Raw genomic sequence first — 19,263 nt, 5'->3', positions numbered from 1 at the left:
CGGCAAGCCCTGGACCCAGCTCCTGTTGCATGTTTGAACAGAGAGGGCTGCACACACTCCTGAGCATTTGTTCTCTGAATAGCGGCTCCCGAGACGCTCCGAGTTAAATATGGGACTGTCCATTGTAAGGAACCAGCCTTCTGTCCCTACCCTTGTGTTTTTCTTCTCTCATTCACCGGCTTTGAATTTCTGTCTTGTCACATTTTGTGTATCCTGAAAGGTGTCTGAGCTTCTCTAGACCTGGCTGGGTGCAAAGGGTTGCTACCCTACGTTCTTTCTCAGAAGCCTGCATCCTCTCTTAGGCATCTTCCCAGAGTCTCCCTCTGTGACCTCAGGAACTAGAGCCCCTGGCCTCACCTGGTCTGTCTGATGCTCTGGGAGGGAGCTAAGCCAGGTGTTTAGGGAAAGTGCTCAGTGGGAGCTGTGAACTCGGATTTGTTGGGATGGCAACTGTTGCATCACTTATAATAGCAGGAATGGGGAGAGGAAAAGTCTGCTCCTGCCTCCTGTGTGCTGGCAAGCCCTGCCAGCCATCCCTGGCAGCAGTCCCAGGGCTCTCAATAGGGGACTCTTGGGAGTCCTATGGCAGCACCAGACATAGTGGGGGACTCTACTCCCCTGTAGCATTTAAGGAAAGTGCCATGACTGAAAGGAACACACAGCTCACTTGGCATCCAGCGGGTGACCTGGGGTAGTGGCAGCAGCATGGCTCTGGATTCCCAAGGCCTATTTTGAACTCAGTTCCTTGCCAGCCACTAGCCGAGCTGCTAGGACCTTATGCTCATTCTTGCAATGGATGTTGAGTTGCCAGCCTCATGAGGACTTCTGGGAAGATGGTGGACGGAAATGAGACCTAGTAAAGGTTCGTTCTCTCTCTCTCTTCTTCTTTCTTCTTTCTTCTTCCTTCCTCCTTCTTCCTTCTTCTTTCTTCTTCTTTCTTCTTTCTTCTTCTTCCCCTTCTTCCTCTTCCCTTTCTTCCTCTTCCCCTTCTTCTTCTTCCTCTTCCTCTTCTTTCTTCTTCTTCTTTTTTCTTCCTTCTTTTTTTGAGATAGAGTCTTACTCTGTTGCCCAGGCTGGAGTGCGGTGGCATGATCACAGCTCACTGCAGCCTTGACCTCCAGGGCTCAAGTGTTCCTCTCACCTCAGCCTCCCAAGTAGCTGGGACTACAGGTGCGCTCCACCATGCCCAGCTAATTTTTGTATTTTCTGTAGAGATGGGGGTCTTGCTATGTTGCCCAGGCTGGTCTTGAACTCATGAACTCAAGTGATCTGCCTGCCTTGGCCTCCCAAAATGCTGGGATGCACTGCGCACAGCCCACAAGCACCGTTTCTTCATGGTGCTTTCCAAGAGGCTAGTTGTGTGGCTTGGGAGCAAATCAGATCTGACCGACCTCTGGTGCTATGCGTTGCCCCTCTGGTCCTCACTTTCCTCACCTGAAAAATGGGGATAATAGTCACCTTTACCTGCTGTAATTGTGAGGATGAACTGAGCTGGTGTGAGAAGCCTCTGAGCCAGGACCCCGAGCCCACTAGCTGGCTGTGTGAATTGGGTGAGATGCTGCACACAGCTGCCCTAGCCTCTGCTTCCTCACCCATGCAGTGGGGCAGAGGTCAGTCTGCATGGAAAGATTGCAGATGAAGTGAACCCAGACAGGCGGTGATGGTGACAGCCATGGTTCATAGAGGAAAAAAGTGGCTGGGATGAACAGAAGAGGGAGCGTGCCGGGCAGGGAGTCAGGCATCGGGGCTGGGGACTGTCTGAGCTGAGTCCCCAAGAAGGCCTTCCTTGCCCCACTGCATCAGTCTGGGTCTGTGGTGGCCACAGGCCATGGGGATGCATGGGCACTGCACCCGTGGGGCACATCTCCTTGGCGGGTCATTTTGCTGGAGGGTTTTTGGGTAGAAATTGTGTGTTCTAATCATATGATGAATCAGAATACAGAGAAAACACAAAACTGAATTCAGGGAGCTGTTGGCCCATGGCTGCTATATTCTGCCGTGCCGTGCACCAGCCTCCCTGGGGAACACGTGGATGCCCCTTGGCCAGCACAAGGTTTTTAATGAAGAGGTAGGCAGTGTGATCTTGTCCACACTTCTCAAAGTGCAGCCAACTTCGCCCCTTCCCTAACCTTCCAGGCATTCTCCAACTTTAAGGGCTCTTTCTGATTTCTTACGTAATTCAGATGGAAAAGCGCCCGAAGGCAGCCCCCACGGTGGATCTGTGCGAAGCCGGTATTCAGGGACCTGGATTTTTGACCAAGCATTGAGATATGCATCTGGTACGTGATGGCCAAGGGGTAGTGCCTGATCCGGGGCCAGTATGGGTGGGGGCACAGCTGGACACAGCCATCAGCTACAGACTGAGTAAGCAGGCCCTGCTAGCATCTCAGGGTCAAGAGGGGCCACCTTCTTCATCCCCTGTCCTGAGCAAATCGGAGCCTGCCCTGGGACCCTGGACTCCAGTACTGGACTACTGGAGGGACGATAGAGCACGTGGAAATCTGGACGCCTAGAGTGTCCAAAGCATTTTGGCAGCAGAAGTGCTGCCATAGGAAGTAAGGGCCACAACTCTGAAACAGGCCAAGGGGACAAGAGGGTTCCAAGCCAAATGTGTTTGGGAGACCCTGGGTTAAACAGTAGTTGACCTCTCTCCCTGCAGGACTTCGCAGGGCCTGCAGCTGCTCCTGTACACCGGCCTCCCCAGGACGGGCCACGCCATGAGGTCTCCCTCGTGCGCACTTGGCCATGGTCCTCTTTTTCCTGGGGTGCATTCAGAAAGTTGGGTTCCAAAGAATAAACTTTGGAAAATGCTGCTAGTAATAGCAGCTGACCTGTATCATGTGCCTGCTGTGGACCAGACCCTGTGCTAAGGAGCCACCATGTTGTCCCTCACAACCCGTCCCCCCAAGGGGTGAACAGTGTTACAGAGAGGAAACCTGAGGTGTGGGTCGTTCCATGACTTGTCCAGGGCTCCCTCTGCTGGGATGTGGTGAGCCAGGGTTTGCACCCAGGTTTGCTGGCATTGCTGCACTGAGGGCTGCCACTCTGGTGAACTCTCCCCATGCCCCACCTCTCAGCTTTCTGGCCCCATCACATAGGGGAACCTGAAGCCCAGAGTCAGGCTGAGCAAGGCGCAGGTGGGGTCCTGGGCTTTACGCTGAGTGAGAGGCAGGCGGGGTCCTGGGCTTTAGGCTGAGGGAGGGGCAGGCGGGGCCGTGGGTTTTACGCTGCATGAGGGGCAGGCTCAGGGTTCCTCCTGCCAGCACACAGTGCTCAGTCCAGAGACTCTGTGTTCCAGACAGGCTGTCTCACTCTGCATTGGGGGTCAGGAGCCAGCTGAGGAGAGGCTGAGGAGCCATCATGCCCCCGTTGATTCCCTCTGTGGGGTGACACCTGCAGTCAAGGCTGCATGTGCCCTCAGCTCTCCCACAGCTTGGGGTAAACTCCATACTGCCTGACAGTCAGGACTTGGCTGTAAACAGTATCCACTCCACTGACTTGGGCCCCCCACTGCAGTTGGGCCAGGGTCCTGCCTCTGTGCCCCCAGGCCCTGCACTTGCTGCCCTAACGCCGTCATCCTGCATTGTCCCCGTGCCAGCTGGCCTGTCTGCTTCCTATTAGACAGAGGACAGGGAGCGCACCTTGCTCATTGCTGGGGCCTCAGTGCCCGGCACGTTGCAGGCACTCATAAATTCTTCACTGGTTGAAGGGGAATTGGCAGAAACTGCTGAAGAGTGGGTGGAGGCAGCAGGAAGAGAGTTGGAGGCATTATTACTCAGTGACAGATGAGTACAACAGCAAGACACCATGGATTTATGGAGCCCTCGCTGTGTGCCAATCACAGGGCTAAATACAAAGAAGTATGCAATCTGATCTTTGCCCTCCACGTGATTGTATTTTTCCCTGCGTGACAAGGGTAATACACATACAAACCACTAAATAACAGACTACTAAATCCCATGCTGGCATTGGGATGACAGCGGCCCCTAGAGTGACCCACAGTAGTACCGGTGGCACCGGCTCCCGTACCTCAGTACCTGTGGTGTGCCAACTGATTCACACGATGAACCTCGTTGATACGGACCTCAGTCATAAATTGTAGGAATCGGAGTCCGGTGTTGCAGGTGGGGAAACAGAGGCTCGGACAGGTAAAAGGATGTGTCCGAGATCGAACAGACAAGGCAAGCTTGTACAACCCACGGCCCATGACCGCATGTGGCCCAGGATGGCTTTGAATGCGGCCCAACACAAAGTTGTAAATTTTCTTAAAAGTTTATGAGTTTTTTTTGTGATTCGTGTTTCTTTTTTTTTTTTTCTCATCAGCCATCGTTTGTGTTAGTGTATTTTGTGTGTGGCCCAAGACAATTCTTCTTCCGGTGTGACCCAGGGAAACCAAAAAGTTGGACCCCCCCCCCCCCGAGCTAAGGGATAGCAGAGCTGAACTAGGCTTCAGACTCCACATCCAGTGCTCTTCTGCCTTCACCTTATGCCTCGGGTACACACCCAGGAAATGGGCCTCTGCTTCTAGGCAAGACTAATGGAGTAGGAGTTAATGATCTTCACCTTCATGTTGGGTCTGGTCTTGTGCTGGGAATACTGTTCATGCAAACTCAGTCTTCACACCAACACGCTTGAATCATCCACATTTTTCCCAGGAGGAAATTGAGGCCCAGCCAGTAAATGGCAGAGTTAAGACTCTTATCCCAGGTCTGCCTCTCCCATCCCCAGATGCTGGGTATCAGAATTTCCTGGGGACCTTGGAATAGGCAAGTCCCCACCCCAGCCACTCTAGATTGCTAAGCCTGGAGTGGGCCGGGGCCTCTGCATTTGCCCACGCTCCCTGGCTGTTCTGTTAGGAAGAGCAAGGCCTGGGCCCAGGTGGCATCAGGCCTTCATGAGGGCTGATTTAGGTGGGGGAGCAGGCAGGGTCTCTGCCCCTGAGGTCCCTGCCAGGCTGGATCTGAGGAGCTCTTCTTGGCTTCCTGCCATGGGCCTTTGCTCTGGCCTTTACATGGCAGGCTCGTCTTTTAACCTCTCTGCAGTGCCCGCTAGGAACTCAGCCAATTCAGTCTCCCTGCTCTTGGGAGAAGGGCCTGGCAAGGGGCTGTGGGGGTTAGAGGCAGGCATTTACACCATGTCGGTCTCTGTGTGTCTGAGGGAACAAGGCAACTCTTCAGCGGATGTTGGGGGGTCCTCTCCTGGCCGAGCATGTCTATGGTAGGGCTGGGCACTTCCTACAGGGAGTATAGGGCCACCGTATGAGGTAGGTACATGTGGTCCCATTCTGCAGATCAGCAGACCGAGGCTTCATGCACCTAAGGAAATTACCAAGGTCATGCTGCTGGTAAGTGACAGAACAGGGACAGGGACCCAGGTGTGTCTGATTCAGTCTGTCTTAATCTCTGTCCCATTTTGGCAAGGAAAAGGGGTCGCTGGAAATTATTGTAATGCACTGAAGTGATGATTTCCTTATGTGGATGCAATATATTCCTTTCAGAGCACTTTTACGTTCATTTCCTTTTTCCCCTCAAGGTGTAGGGCTGAGAATTAGCTGAAGAAGTTACCTTCTCCATCTTACAGATTTGGAAACTGAGGCCCAGAGATGGGGGGCAGTGCCTTTCCCAAGGGAGTGAGAGGCAAACCTGGATCTAGACCCGGGCCTCCTGACTCCTAGCTCAGTGCTGCCTCCTTGCCAGGGACCATCTCTGCCCCTGGTACAGAGAGTTAGCCACACTTGCAGGCATCGCCTGTGGGTCCTGGGACCCACAGAGGTTGGGTGACCAGTCCTTTCCTCTTCTGTTTTCCAGGGTCTTATGAATGTGGAATCTGTGGCAAGAAGTACAAATATTACAACTGCTTCCAGACCCACGTGCGGGCACACCGAGGTGAGAGGAGTATCCCTGGGGCAGAGCCCAGGGGCCGCCCCTCCCACTATCTGTCTGTTTCCCACTTGGGCCCCTCATGGGTGACCCCAGAGGCCCTGACAGCTACAGCCTTTCCCATTCTCCTCCCACTTTCATCAGTAGGATAGGGTGCCAGGCAGAAGAAGGGAGGCCTCCTGATGCGGGACAGGGTGGGCATGGGAGGGAGACTCCGCAGGACACACCAGGCCTGTGCCCCAGGGCTCCCCCTGCTCCCCACGGGCGTCACACCTCCCAGGACATCTCATCACTGCTCGGTGTCAGTGGCCCCCACAGGGCACGTGCTGGGGTCAGTGCATGTGTTCCTCATGACAAGCTTGGGAGTTGGAGACAGGAGGGATGGCATCTGTTTCCCCCGGAGCCTGGCAGACAGGGAGGAGAGGCTGACATCAGGGGCCCGGGGCGGGACCGTGAGCTCGTCCCCTGTGGCTTCCATGTTCTCTCTTGTGTTTGGTACTGGCCCTATCATTGGCCCGGTAGCCTCACCCCCCTCCCTCTCTCTCTCTCTCTCTCTTTGCAGACACTGAAGCCACCTCAGGGGAGGGAGCCTCCCAAAGCAGTGAGTACTTTTTCCTCCATGGGCTGCTGAGGGGCGAGGGCTTGGGGTGGGACAAAGAGGAGCTGCTCGTTCCCTCCCCCAGAACTGCTCCAGGTGGCCTCTGAGAGACACAGTGCTGGGGTCCAAGCTTTGGGGCCAGCCCATCCTTACAAAACCACAACACGGTGCCTCAGAGCAGCCCTTCCCGAAGCGTGCTCCATGGCAAGCTCATTCTGGGAAGGTTAGTGGTGTTCTGTCCGTGACAATTTCTCCGGCCAAGTAACTTTGGGAGACCTTGGGTTTCACTAAGGTGAGCAGGTTTCTTTCTTGTGGACCTTTCCAGCTCTTCATTGACAGACACAGCCGTGCATCTCCCATGGGTGCCCAGGATATACAGTTTCTTGTGTTCTTTTGACTCTCACCTGTGACTCTGGGGCTCTGTAGCTGACCTTTGGGAAACACTGCTTTGGAGAGTTTTCTCCTGAGCCCCCACAGCCAGGGGCACTAATTGCTTATTGGTGATTTGCCCTGGGGTGCCATATCCCAGCACCTGGGGTGGCACAGGGCTTTGCCATCTGCAACAGCACTGCTGCTCACAGGCCCTGCTTGCCATTCCTCCAGTTCTAGACCCCAAGCGCCTGGTAAGCGAGCAGCCGGGCTGGTGTAGACTAGGATGGAGTCTCCCCACCCAATAATACGAAGCTTCAGAAGTCACAGTTCCACCCGTAGGTATGTTGCCAACAGAAATGTGTGCATATCTGCTGAAAGATGCTAACTAGAATGTTCTTAGTACACGATTCCTAACAAACTAGAAACCCCCAAATGCCTAGTGCTCATTGAGTGGATAAGTCTAGTGACACAGAAGACTACGGTAGTGAGAATGAACAATTTATAGCTATACACAGCAACATGGATGACGCACACACAATGGTGAGCAAAAGAGGCCAGGCATACACAGGGTTCATCCTCTAAGATTGTGCATAGAGAAAGGGCAAAAGCGGCTAAAACTGACTATTGCCGGTAGAAGTCAGAAGAGCGGCTCCCCTGGGGAAGGGGCTTCTGGGCTCTGTTTCTTGAGCTGGGTGTCGGTTACATGGGTGGTTTCGGTTTGTGGAAATTGAACAAGCTGTATACTTAGCGTTTGTACACTTTTCTACACCCGGGGTTAGCAACATTTTTCTGTAGAGGACCAGATGGTAAGTATTTTAGACTTCATAGGCCAGACGTCTCCGTCACAAGTGTTCAGCCCTGCCCTCGTAGTGGGAACGTGCCAGGAACAGAGATAATATGTAAATGAATTCCTTACCAAAACAGATGGTGGGCAGGATTTGGCCCACAGACTGTTGCGTGCCAATCCCCGTTCTATGGGTTTGTTACACCACACCATCATAAAAAAAGATTTTTAACATAATAAATAAACATTACCACCCCCTGCCCAACAAACCCCCAAGCCAGAGCAGTTTGAAGAGATGCCGATGACTGAAAAAGGATTTTAACTGGCCTGGGTCCCAACAGCATTTCTTCTAAGACATGTTCCCATCCACTCCATTTGGATTCTTGTGCCAAAGGAGAAGCCGGCATGTTCCAGCGAGGAATCTGCGGTCCAGGTTGGCTAGACACCTGCCACAGGACCCCAGCTGGGAGGAGGTGGGAGCTGGGCCCTCCTCCTTCAGCCCCGCCTATCCTGCCCCAGCCCCAGCCTCAGCCTGGCCCTTGGCTCCCGTCTCCCTCAATAGCTCCATTCTTTTCTGGCTCCCATGGACTGACTGCGGTCAGCCACACATTTAAAGAACTTCCCTATTTATCTTTCCTTCCTCAGCTATTCTGGGCCCCTGGCTTCTTCAGCAGCCCCTCAATGATCTGTTGTGTTCCGTCTGGCTTCCGTTGTCCGCAGGCTTGCTGGCTGCTGAGGGTTCTATAGCAGGGGTATTTTTAGTCCTTCCATCACTTTTCCCTTCCTCCCTGTGGAGTTTCTTCCCCGCGGCCATTGCGCACTGTTTTATTCTCAGTCCTGCAGCCCTGCCCTGACCCAGACTGGCAGCACCAGCTTAGAATGCCTGGCCTCTGCTTTGTCGGAGCCTGGTCGTGGAGTCATGAAGCCAAAAGGGCCCAAATGAGAATATTGAGTCCAGCCCACCCATTCTGCAGATGAGGACACTAAGTCCCAGAGAGGGGGAGTCATACAGCTTGTGAATAGTGGAGGCAGGCCTAGAAATGAGGTCTCACACATTTTCTTAACAGTTCTAGGACTTTTCACTTATTTATTAGGAAAATAGTACAGTCATACATAGAAGCATAAAGACATATTCACTCACCCATCTGTCCACTAAGGAATAAAAGATTAGCCCCTCATGCTACTGTCACATTGATATTTGTGACAGTATTAGGTCACATTTGGCAAGCATCAGATCCTGTATTTGGGTTCTGGGGGACAGGAGAGGGACCAGGAGAGAGTTCCCCGAGCCCAGTACTGATTTGCAGCTTATTCAGACAGAGAAGGGCCACATGCCCTGACTCAGCCTTAGCTTGGAGTTAGTGAATGTTTGAATCCTAGCTCTCCCTCCCCCATCCACCACCCTCACTGGGCAGCCTTGAGCATACCACCAAGCCTTCCTGTGCCTGGGGAGGTGGGATTGATAGGCCCTCCCTACATCAGCCCAAGGAACACACACATGAGGTCCATGCCAGTGCAAACATTAGAGTGTGCCATTGTGGAGGGGGTCATGTCCTATGTCCAGCTTCAGATGTTGGGTAGACCCGGGGGATCATCCAAACTCTGACCCCATGTTAGTTATCTATTGCTGTGTAACAGATGTCCTTAAAACTTGATGACTGGAAACAATAAGCTTTGATTATCCCTCAGTTTCTAGGGTCAAGAATTTGGATATGGCTTTGCTGGGTCCTCTGGTGCTGGGTCTTTTCCTGGCTTCAGGCAAGGACTTGGCCAGGGCTGTGGTCTCATCTCAAGGCTTGACTGGAGAAAGAGCTGCTTTTAAACTCACTCGCGTGGTTGTTAGCAGGTTAACAACCCTACTAGGGTCTGTCCTTCCCAAGCCCTTAGACTGAGGGCCTCACGGGCTGTTCACCAGAGACTGCCCTCAGCTCCTGGTCACCTAGGTCTCTCGTGGGATCTCTCTCACGCTGCCCACCATCTGCTGCCACCTGTCCACTTGCTTGTCTCTACCCAGCCTCCGTGGCTAGCTGGCCCTGACCCCTCACTTCATCCTCTCATGGCAGCTCACAACCCAGAGGCCAGCAGGTATGAGCCAGAGAGAGAAGGTATGCTTGAAACAGAAATCGGTCTTTTGTAAACTACCCTCAGAAGTGATATGCAGTCACTTTCACTGCATTCTGTTCATTAGAAGTCAGTTACCAGGTCTAGCCCAGACTCACAGGGAAGGGGTGATGTAGGGCATGAGCATCAAGAGGCAAGGAGCCCTGGGTGCTATCCCCAAGGCTGCTTATCACAGGCCCTCCCGGCTGTGCCCTTGGGGCATGTCCCTTCTGATCCTCAGTTTCCTCGTGTGTAAAATGAGAGACAGCTTCCTCCCTCTGTGGCAAGAACGGAGGAGATGGAGGGGAAGAGCCTGGCCTGCTGCCCTGGTTGCTGTAGCACCTGGGCATGGGCGCTGCAGTGATTGTTATTCTCACAGAGCTTCTGCAAAGGGTGTGCCAGACCATTTGGGAACCAGGCCGCAAGGAACTCAGCTCACCTAGGGCAGGTTTGGGGGTTGGTTTTGGAGTCACTTCTGGGCTCCCAGTCACCTTGTGTGGTCTGGATCTCCACAGACGACCCCTGACACCCCAGCCTACATCCTGTGGACCCAGGAGGCAATACAAGGCTGGCTTGGGGTGGAGGGTGGGGCCAGCACTGAGGCAGGAGCTTCACCCTCCTGCATATTGGAGAGGAGAAGCTGGGTGTTCCAGAGGGTAGGCGGTGCCATGCCCTTCCGTGGTGTAGAAGACTTGGGCAGTGCCAAGGTACAGACTGGCTCAGGAACTGATTCTCCATGGGGTCATTCAGTTGGGGCCAGACTGGGCTAGTTTCGTCTTTGGTTTCTGAGATGATCTGGCCAGAAAAACCCCACCCCACATGACTGAAGCCCTGGTAACCAACCAGGTGTATGTTTTCATCCCATGCAGACAATTTCAGGTACACGTGTGACATCTGCGGGAAGAAGTACAAATACTACAGCTGTTTCCAAGAGCACCGAGACCTGCACGCAGTGGATGGTGAGTCAGGCCCCTCACTCCCTGGAGCCATGCCAAGAAACGCCCTTCCTCAGAGACTCCAGCCTCCAGCCCTCCCCGCCTCCCTCCTCCCTCTTACCCAGAAAAAGGCCAGGCAGTAGCCAGAACCACGAGGGGGATGACCAGCCCTGGAGGATTCTGGGGCCGGGAACGTCACCCTCATACTCCACATGACTTCTATTTAGGTTAACCCAAGTGAAATTGCCATTTTTATAGGTCAAAATTAGTCGAATATTGGAATTTCATATCGAGTCATTTTATAGTTTCATATTGAGCATTTTTATGTTCTGATGAAATTAAACCGGTTTTAAAAAACGAATGATGGCCTTTTAGCATCTTAGATTAGACAATTAGAAATTAGAACAATACAGTTAACACATTTTTGAGTCTTAAAAATCCTAGAAAGAGGGTCTTAGACCTTGGAAGGGCCTTAGGGGTTCCCCGTCTAGCCCCACACCCTCAGCCCATCTCAAGCTGTGACAACCAGGCCCGCCACCTGTTACCACTAGCCCGTCCGTTTTCTCACCTCCTCTTTCTCTCTCCTCCTGATCTCTTCCTCTTTTCTCCTGCCCTGGCCCCTTGAAGCCATGCTGGCAATCAGAAACAGATCCAGGCAAACTGTCTGCCTGCACCATGGGTGGGTGTCCATCCTAGTGAGGACGAGGGATTGAGGCCCAGGCTGTGTCCTGGTTGGGATGTATCCTTGTGTTGTCCTGGTTTTGGGGGGCTTCCACAGTGGCCAGGGCAGCCCACCTGGGCCCCAAGGCAAACCCATGGGGGTAGGGGCTGGGAGCGGCGGCAGAGGCTGCTCTGGGCAGGGACTAACAGGGCTCCTGTTTGCTTCTTTCCTTCTGCGGCTGCTGCCTCCCGCCCGGGCACAGTATTTAGTGTGGAAGGGGCCCCCGAGAACCGGGCAGGTAAGTCCTTGGGGGCTGCTCATCACCTCCCCTGTCCCCGGCTGGGCTCCTGAGACCTGGGGGACCAGGTTGCTGAGGGCCATATGTTCTCCCACAGACCCTTTCGACCAAGGTGTCGTGGCCACTGACGAGGTGAAGGAGGAGCCCCCGGAGCCATTCCAGAAAATCGGGCCAAGTATGCGGGATTCCCTCTGGGGACAAGGGCTGGGTGGGGGCTGGCCAAGGGAGGCAGGGCTCAGTCTCACTGCTAGGGCAGGGGTAGCAGTGGGTGGCATCACTTAACAGCAGCAATGGTGCCCACCTGTCAGTTGGGCCAGTCAGTGTTAGGACTGGAGCTTTTGAGGAGCAGCAGGGCAGCACAGGGTCAAGGTCAGAGCAGTGAAGGCAGCCAGGATGGGACTGAGTCCTGGCGCTACTGCTTACAGGCTTGGTGTCCTCATGGTCTGTTAGCCATCCTGAACCTCAGCCTCCCCACCCGTCGAGTGAGGATGACATTTCCCCACAGGTTTGTTGGGGGATTAAATGAGATCCTGGATGTGAACCACTTGTTAGCACAGTGCCTGGTACATAGTAGGTGCTCAGAAAATAACACGTCATAGTCACCTGAAGGGGCCTCTCAGCGAATGAGCTATCCAGGGCAACCACAGGCAGATACTCTGTCTCTGTCCCAGGACACGCCCTGAGGGCAGGAGCCACACACATGTCTGGCCTGTTTTCGATAAACTTGTATTGAGTGTTGTGGGCACACAGCAGGGAGCAGGACACATGTAGTCCTGCCCTTGGGTAGTTCAGATGGGGCTTTGGGGGTGGGGACAGCAGATCATTGAACAGTTACAACACAGCTTGCAGGGAGTTGTGGGAGGCCTGAGGGAATGCTGGAAGCTTTCGGGTGGGGACGAGGGTAGGGGATGAGCCCCGGCATCCCATGTGAAGGCAGGAGAGCCCTGCTGATCCCAGAAATCGATGGCTTCAGGTCTTACAGAGCCTTGAATGCTAGCAGGCAGCATCCTCAGGTGAATGAGCCAGAGAGTTTACTAAGTGGAGAAGGGACTTGATCCGATTTGCATTTTAGGAAGCCTGATTTTGCTGCTGGGAGGAAGATGGATTGGGAGGGACCGGGTGGCCAGCCTAGGGCAGGTGCTGGGGGACCACAAGTGAGTGAGACTTGGCCTTTCCAGCCGTTCAGGAATTGCCATACCTGCTATTTATCTCTTTGTTTTCTGTACCTCACTTACTACCCAGCAAGAACAGACCTTTATGGTCTCTGCTTCCTTCCAATAAGGATCTAAAGCAGCTTGTAAAAATATACACAAAAACAGAACGAGCAGATGAGGATATCTGAGTGAAGGAAAATCAGAGGAGCTGAAACACTAAGTTGGATACATTTCCTCAGGCAGAACTTGATCCCAGCTCTTGGAAGGGGTTGGGTGTGTCCCCTCCCCCTTCCCCCAAATGCTTTTTCTTCCTCATCCCTTGTCCATGTGGTCATGGGATGATTCTTTGCTTTCTTCTTAACTCTTCTGAAAGCGTTCAGGAAACTGAAGATGAGATCATGTCTATAAAGTGGTTAGCACAGTGCTTGTCATATGCATAGTAAACACTCGATAAACAGGAGCATAAAAATCATCTTAAAGATGAAGAATATGGCCGGGCACGGTGGCTCACACCTGTAGTCCCAGCACTTTGGAAGGCCAAGATGGGCGGATCACCTGAGGTTGGGAGTTCAAGACCAGCCTGGCCAATATGGCAAAACCCCGTTGCTACTAAAATTAGCCAGGTGTGGTTATGCATGCCTGTAACCCCAGCTACTTGGGATGCTGAGGCAGGAGAATCACTTGAACCCGGGAGGCGGAGGTTGCATTGAACTGAGATCACGCCACTGCACTCCAGCCTAGGTGACAGAGTGAGAGTCCGTCTCAAAAAAAAAAAAAAAAAACCATATGACGAAACCCTCAGCGCTCAAATACAGGAAGTTAGACCCTGCAGGGGAAACACAAAAGTGAATCAGGCATATTTGCAGCATTCAAAAGAATTCAGGCTGGGCGCGGTGGCTCTCACCTGTAATCCCAGCACTTTGGAAGGCCAAGGCGGGTGAATCACAAGGTCAGGAGATGGAGACCATCCTGGCCAACATGGTGAAACCCTGTCTCTACTAAAATACAAAATATTAGCCGGGCATAGTGGTGAGCGCCTGTAGTTCCAGCTACTCAGGAGGCTGAGGCAGGAGAATCGCTTGAGCCCGGGAGGTAGATCTTGAGCCAAGATCGCACCACTGAACTCCAGCCTGGTGACAGAGCAAGACTCCATCTCAAAAAAGAATTCAAAAGAATTCATAGTCTGGTGGGAGAGACATTCATAGACAGATATAGGACAGGAACAGAGGATCTGTGACCTCCCCGTTCAGTATCTATGCAGGATCTGGCAGTGGTCCCAGTGTACTGCTGCTCTTCCAACCGTATCATTATCCTTAGGAAAATGGGCTTTGAAATCAGACAAGCCTGGGTTTGAATGCTGTCGTCACCAGCTTACTAGCTCCTTACCCCTTGTGAGCGTCCCATAAGTTGGGAACAAGCATATCTCTGAATTTTTCAGTGCTGTTGGAGCACACACACATAGAATGTCTCGCCGAACACCTGGCTCATATCCAAGGTGTAGTAAGTGAGACATGTTACTAAGAAAGAGTCAAGGGCAAGAGTTTTAGAACCAACCCAAACAGGACTCCCAGCTCGACCCTTAATAGCTGCATGATGTCCTACCAGTTTTCTAATCTGTCTAATCCATAGTTTCTCTACCTCTAAATGGGCTGATGACAATAAAACCCACCTTTCAGGATTGTCTTGGGGCTTAGATGAGATTATAATTGTAAAAGAATTAGCGTAGTCCTTACACATGCGTGCAAAGCATTAAATAAGTGGTACCTGTTAATTACCCAGGAAGATGCAGAACAAGATGAAGCGTGTTCTCTGTATCTGTAACTAAGTCTGACGGACAGCCAGTGCAAGGACCTGGGAGGAATTACCACAAATTATTAGGAGTGTAGAATTGCATTGAGAATATCAGACTGGGTCTGGCTGCCAGCGTACTCCCAGCTGGACTGAATGGAGCTGAGATTGCTGGCGTGGTGTGAGACCATCCCTTGCTGCCACTCAGGAGCTGCCTGTGAGACAAAAATGTTGCTTCTTCAGCTCCTGCTACGTATAAGCAGGCCAATGCCACAGAACGCTAAAAATGATTAGCCAGTAGAGGCACCACGTATTCTGAAGGGACTGATTGCCCGAGTAAAGCTCTGTAGTCAGAGGAAGAAGAAACACCCCGGCAGGAGTGAGTGCTGGGAAGTACACCTTTCACATCAGCATCAGCTGAGCACATTAGAGAATTAAGTACTTAGGTTGGAAGAAGCCCAGGCAATGACAGAGCAGAGAATCCTGCTAGAAAAGGGAGAGTTGGTCCAAGAAGCCTTGTGGGTTAACTTGCTCTTCATCTGCAGATCCAAGAATTACTTCCATGATAATGGGCAGAGGGAGAATCAAGGAAAACTCATTTGTGTGGTCTGTTGAAACAGAGTAAGTCTGGAGTCACGTATGGGTTACTTGATTTTTATGCCTGAATAAGGAAGAGTCACTTGAATAGTTAAAAAAAAAAATGAGAGAACTATGTAAATTCCATATAACAAGAAAAAGAGAATTTAAGAGACTCGGAGAAGAGCACACCTCTGAAAATGATCTACCACAAAATCTAGAAGACCATTCTGTTTGACAACGTCCATCTCTTATAAGAAAATGTGACCTGTCTTACAAGTCTACTTAGGCTGCCACAACAACATATTGTGGACTGGGTGGTCTGAACAATTTATCTCTTACAGTTCTGGAAGCTGGAAAGCCTGAGATCAAGGTGCCAGCATGGCAGGCTTCTGTTGAGGGCTCTCCTCCTGGCTTGCAGGTGGCCACCATATATCTGGACATGATGGTGAAAGAGAGAGAGAGCAAGCTTTCTGGCTTGTCTTCTAATAAGGGCACTAATCCCATGATGAGGACCCTACCCTTATGACCTCATCTAACCTTGCTTACCTCCCAAAGGCCCCATCTCTACATGCCATCATATTAGGAGTTAGAGTTTCAAAGTATGAATTTGAGGATGAGGGCACAGTTCGGTCCATAGCATGACCCCTATGAAAAAGGAGCCGGAGTTGTATGGTGAAAAAGCAACAGAATAAGAAGGCAAAGAGAGAGGAGTAAGACGAGGAAGGATTTCAGGAAAGCAGAAAATGTAATAACAGAATTAAAAACTACATTCTATGAAGTAAAGAACCGAGTTTATCTGCAAAATTGGAATTAGTGATGTGAAGGATGAACTTGAACAGATGAAGATAATGAGAGGATGAGAGGAAAATATGATAAACAGAACAGGGAGCCAGTTTCAGATAATTGATATTATAGTACCAGTGTCCAGAAACAGTGCTCCTAAGATCTAATAGAAGAAAAATTTGCTCAGCTAAAGGAAGACCTGTATATGCAGATTTAATAGGCTTATCATGCGTCAGATAGATTCGGTATAAAGAGACCTGAACCTACGTAGATCTCAGTGACTTTTTAAAACTATAAAGGAAAAAAAAACCTATATAAGCATTCAGGCATAAAAAAGCAAGTTACCTATACATGAATTCAAGGTGGACTTGCCTTAGACATCTCTGCAGTACTAAATCTTAGAAGATAATGGATCAGATTTGAAGGGAAAAGGTTGTAATCTAAGAATTTTATATCTAGACAAACTGTGGTTTGTGTCTAAAGAGAAAAGCAAGGGCTTAAAAACATACTTTTTTTTCTATGTACCCATCTTCACAAAATTATTTGAAGATATACTCTGATGAACTAAGTCATAGAATACATTTAAAGACTCAATTGTGAGAAATTCATAGTATAAGAGGAACTGTGAGTAGTAAAACAAGATAAACTAGAAGTTAGTTTAAAATGTTCCAAATCCGATTATAAAATTGCAGAAGGCACGTTATTCTAAAATATTTAAAATGAGGGTTTTTTTTTTTTTTAAAGGAAGGAGGAATTGGTGAGGGCTACAGTAAAGTAGGTTAAGCCTTCCTGTTCATAGTGTGACTCCAGACCAGCAAATCAGCATTCCTGGAAGCTTATTAGAAATGTATATTCTTAGGCCCTACTCCAGACCTACAGGATGAAAACTTCTGGGGTGGAACCCAGCAATCTATGTTGTGACAGTCTTTCTAGATGATTCTTTGATGTGCTAAAGTTTGAGAAACACTGGGTTAAACTACCTTTCTCAATGGTGACAGACTGAAAAATGTCATTTGCCACTTGACTATTAACAATTAGAGAAATACATCTTATGTACTAATTATCTAAAACAATAGACAATATTGGAAAATAATGGAATATTGGAGAATAATGGAAAAATAAAGAGTTCATATATAAAACAACTGGGAATTAAGGCAGCAATCAGAAAGAGTGGAGCATGATTGTAAAACCAAATCAATTATAGCAATAAAAGCAAATGGCATAATCTCCTTTATTAGAAGGCAAAGCTTGTCAGGTTGATTTAAAATAATCCAATTGTTAATGGTTTATTAGAGACATTAGAGACAAGGTTAATTCCTTATCTTTACTCTGCACTTGAGCTTCTCTTTCCTACTTCCAGAACTAGATTAAATTCCCTATCATGGGTTTTTATAGCACTGCATATGTCTCCTTGAGAGCACTTACTGTGGATGGAGTTTTAAATTTGAGTGACTCTTTAATTTTTTTTAATCTCCTTTTGTTAGACTGTAAACTCCTTGAAGGCAGGAACTTTGCCTGTTTTGCTTAGCATTTTGTGCCAGCACTTAGCACAGTACCTGTTTAACGAATGACAGTACGAGAAAATGTTGGGACATGTCTTTACGTACATGTAAACAAATAGAAATCAGGATCTGACAAATTAATTATCAAATTATGCCACACAAACTAATAAAATGGAATAATTAAATGTTACAGCATGAGTTCTTAAATTTTCCCATGCATCAGAATTTTCTGGAGGGCTTGTTAAAACACAGATTGCTGGACCCAGCACCTATAACTTTTTTTTTTTCAGTAGGTCTTAGGTGGTTCCTAAGAATTTGCATTTCTAACAGGTTCCCAGGTGATACTGATGTTGCTGGTCCAGGGACCGCACTTTGAGAAGCACTGTGTTGGAAAATAGTTTTATGTTACTAAATACAGTTCACAGTGAAGATTTTGATCCCATGAACCTTTAGGTATCAAACAACATTGTTTCCAAATATACAAAATAAATTTAGAAATACAGTGAAGTAGAAAGATTTATCACAATATTTAGTCCTTGACAGAGCAAGTAGACAAATAAGGTTGTATAGAATTTAAATAATATATTTAATACAGTTGATCTAATAACTGTGAATCCTGCAAAGAGCAAATAACTGTTTCCAGTGTTTATGAATCAGTTACAAAAAGTATTTAACTACTAAAAATTCTATAGCGGGAGAGAAAAACCATAAACAGACTAATAGACCAATTAAGAAAAAATTAATTTTAACATGTATAACAAAATGTTAATATCCTTAATCTACAAAGAGTTTAGTGATTTCATAAATGTCAATATACCTGTAGAAATGCTGGCTGTAAACACAAAAGGAAACTCACAAAAGGAAAACAATAGTTAATTAAACATGAAAAATAATCAATTTCCTTAGAAATCAAAGAAATGGAAAATAAAATCAGCAGTGTAATATAGTTCTTATCAGATAGACAGAATTTAAGAAGATGATAATACTTAATGCTGGCTGTAGTGTGCATAAACGGTCATTTTCACACCTTTCTGATTGGGATGATGGTGCTATGGTTATCAAAGGTCTTAAAAATACATACCCTTTCCCTCTCTTGAATATTTCCCCAGGAAATAATGTGCAAAGATTATATGGAATAGCCTTTGTTTTGTGATAATGTGTCAAATTAATGGGTAAATGTGGAAAATTTTCTATAAAAACATGAGTCACAACATTTTTTTTTAAATAGGGAAAAAATTTTGAAACAATCACAATGTTCCTTGGTATAGAGGACTGGCTCAGCAAATTCCAAAGTCCAGGGGGAACCATGCAGCCAATAAATGCAGTAGAGATCAATATTTATTGATTGGGCAAGATGTCCACAAAGTAATGTCGATTGAATACACCAGATTACAAAGAGGATATTGATCAGGACTGGCTAATTCAGGGCTCACAGGAGCCAGGCAGGTGGTATCAGTGAGAGAAGCACACCCCAGATGAGACAGAATGAAGAGTGGGGGCCAGGGCACCCTCCCCCAAGGGGGTAGATGCTGCTCTTTGGGGTTTACAGATGATTGAAATTTCTCTTTAGTTTTTATTTTGTATTTGTATTTATCAGTATTTTATAATTTTCCCCCAGTGAACAATATTACATCAGACATTTTTAAGAAGAAAGAAGTTAGGCAGTGCCAAAAGAGAGGTAAAGATAAAAGTCGGGTGGGACTTGAGAGGAAGAAGTGACCCCTGCTGCCAGTGGGTGGGGGGTGCTTGGGGGTAGGGAAGGTTCTGGAGATGAGGGGACCCTGGGTGTGGCCACTGCAGAGGGCAGGGCTTGTAGAGGGGCTGATGAAG

The 19,263-nt window shown here is 49.1% G+C and overlaps 1 protein-coding gene across 3 annotated transcripts in view; it reads left to right on the top strand.

Annotated features, from left to right (window-relative positions):
• ZNF618 (zinc finger protein 618) overlaps window positions 1-19,263 on the top strand; it is an 84,702-nt gene that overhangs the window by 28,361 nt on the left and 37,078 nt on the right. Inside the window, exons 3-8 of one of the 3 annotated variants that reach the window (XM_011998500.1) lie at window positions 5,808-5,885; window positions 6,442-6,480; window positions 10,603-10,692; window positions 11,592-11,627; window positions 11,725-11,802; window positions 19,052-19,111. In XM_011998500.1, the coding sequence (XP_011853890.1) occupies window positions 5,808-5,885; window positions 6,442-6,480; window positions 10,603-10,692; window positions 11,592-11,627; window positions 11,725-11,802; window positions 19,052-19,111 (381 nt within the window). Of the gene's footprint in view, window positions 1-2,183; window positions 2,280-5,807; window positions 5,886-6,441; window positions 6,481-10,602; window positions 10,693-11,591; window positions 11,628-11,724; window positions 11,803-19,051; window positions 19,112-19,263 lie in introns of all 3 variants that reach the window. The other 2 variants (XM_011998498.1, XM_011998499.1) reach the window with 2 other exon arrangements.

This window comes from Mandrillus leucophaeus, unplaced genomic scaffold (assembly GCF_000951045.1).
Source record: "Mandrillus leucophaeus isolate KB7577 unplaced genomic scaffold, Mleu.le_1.0 Scaffold572, whole genome shotgun sequence".
Classification (NCBI taxonomy): Eukaryota; Metazoa; Chordata; class Mammalia; order Primates; family Cercopithecidae; genus Mandrillus; species Mandrillus leucophaeus.
The sequence above is the reverse complement of the archived record's forward strand: the minus strand, read 5'-3'. Positions and strand labels throughout refer to the sequence as shown.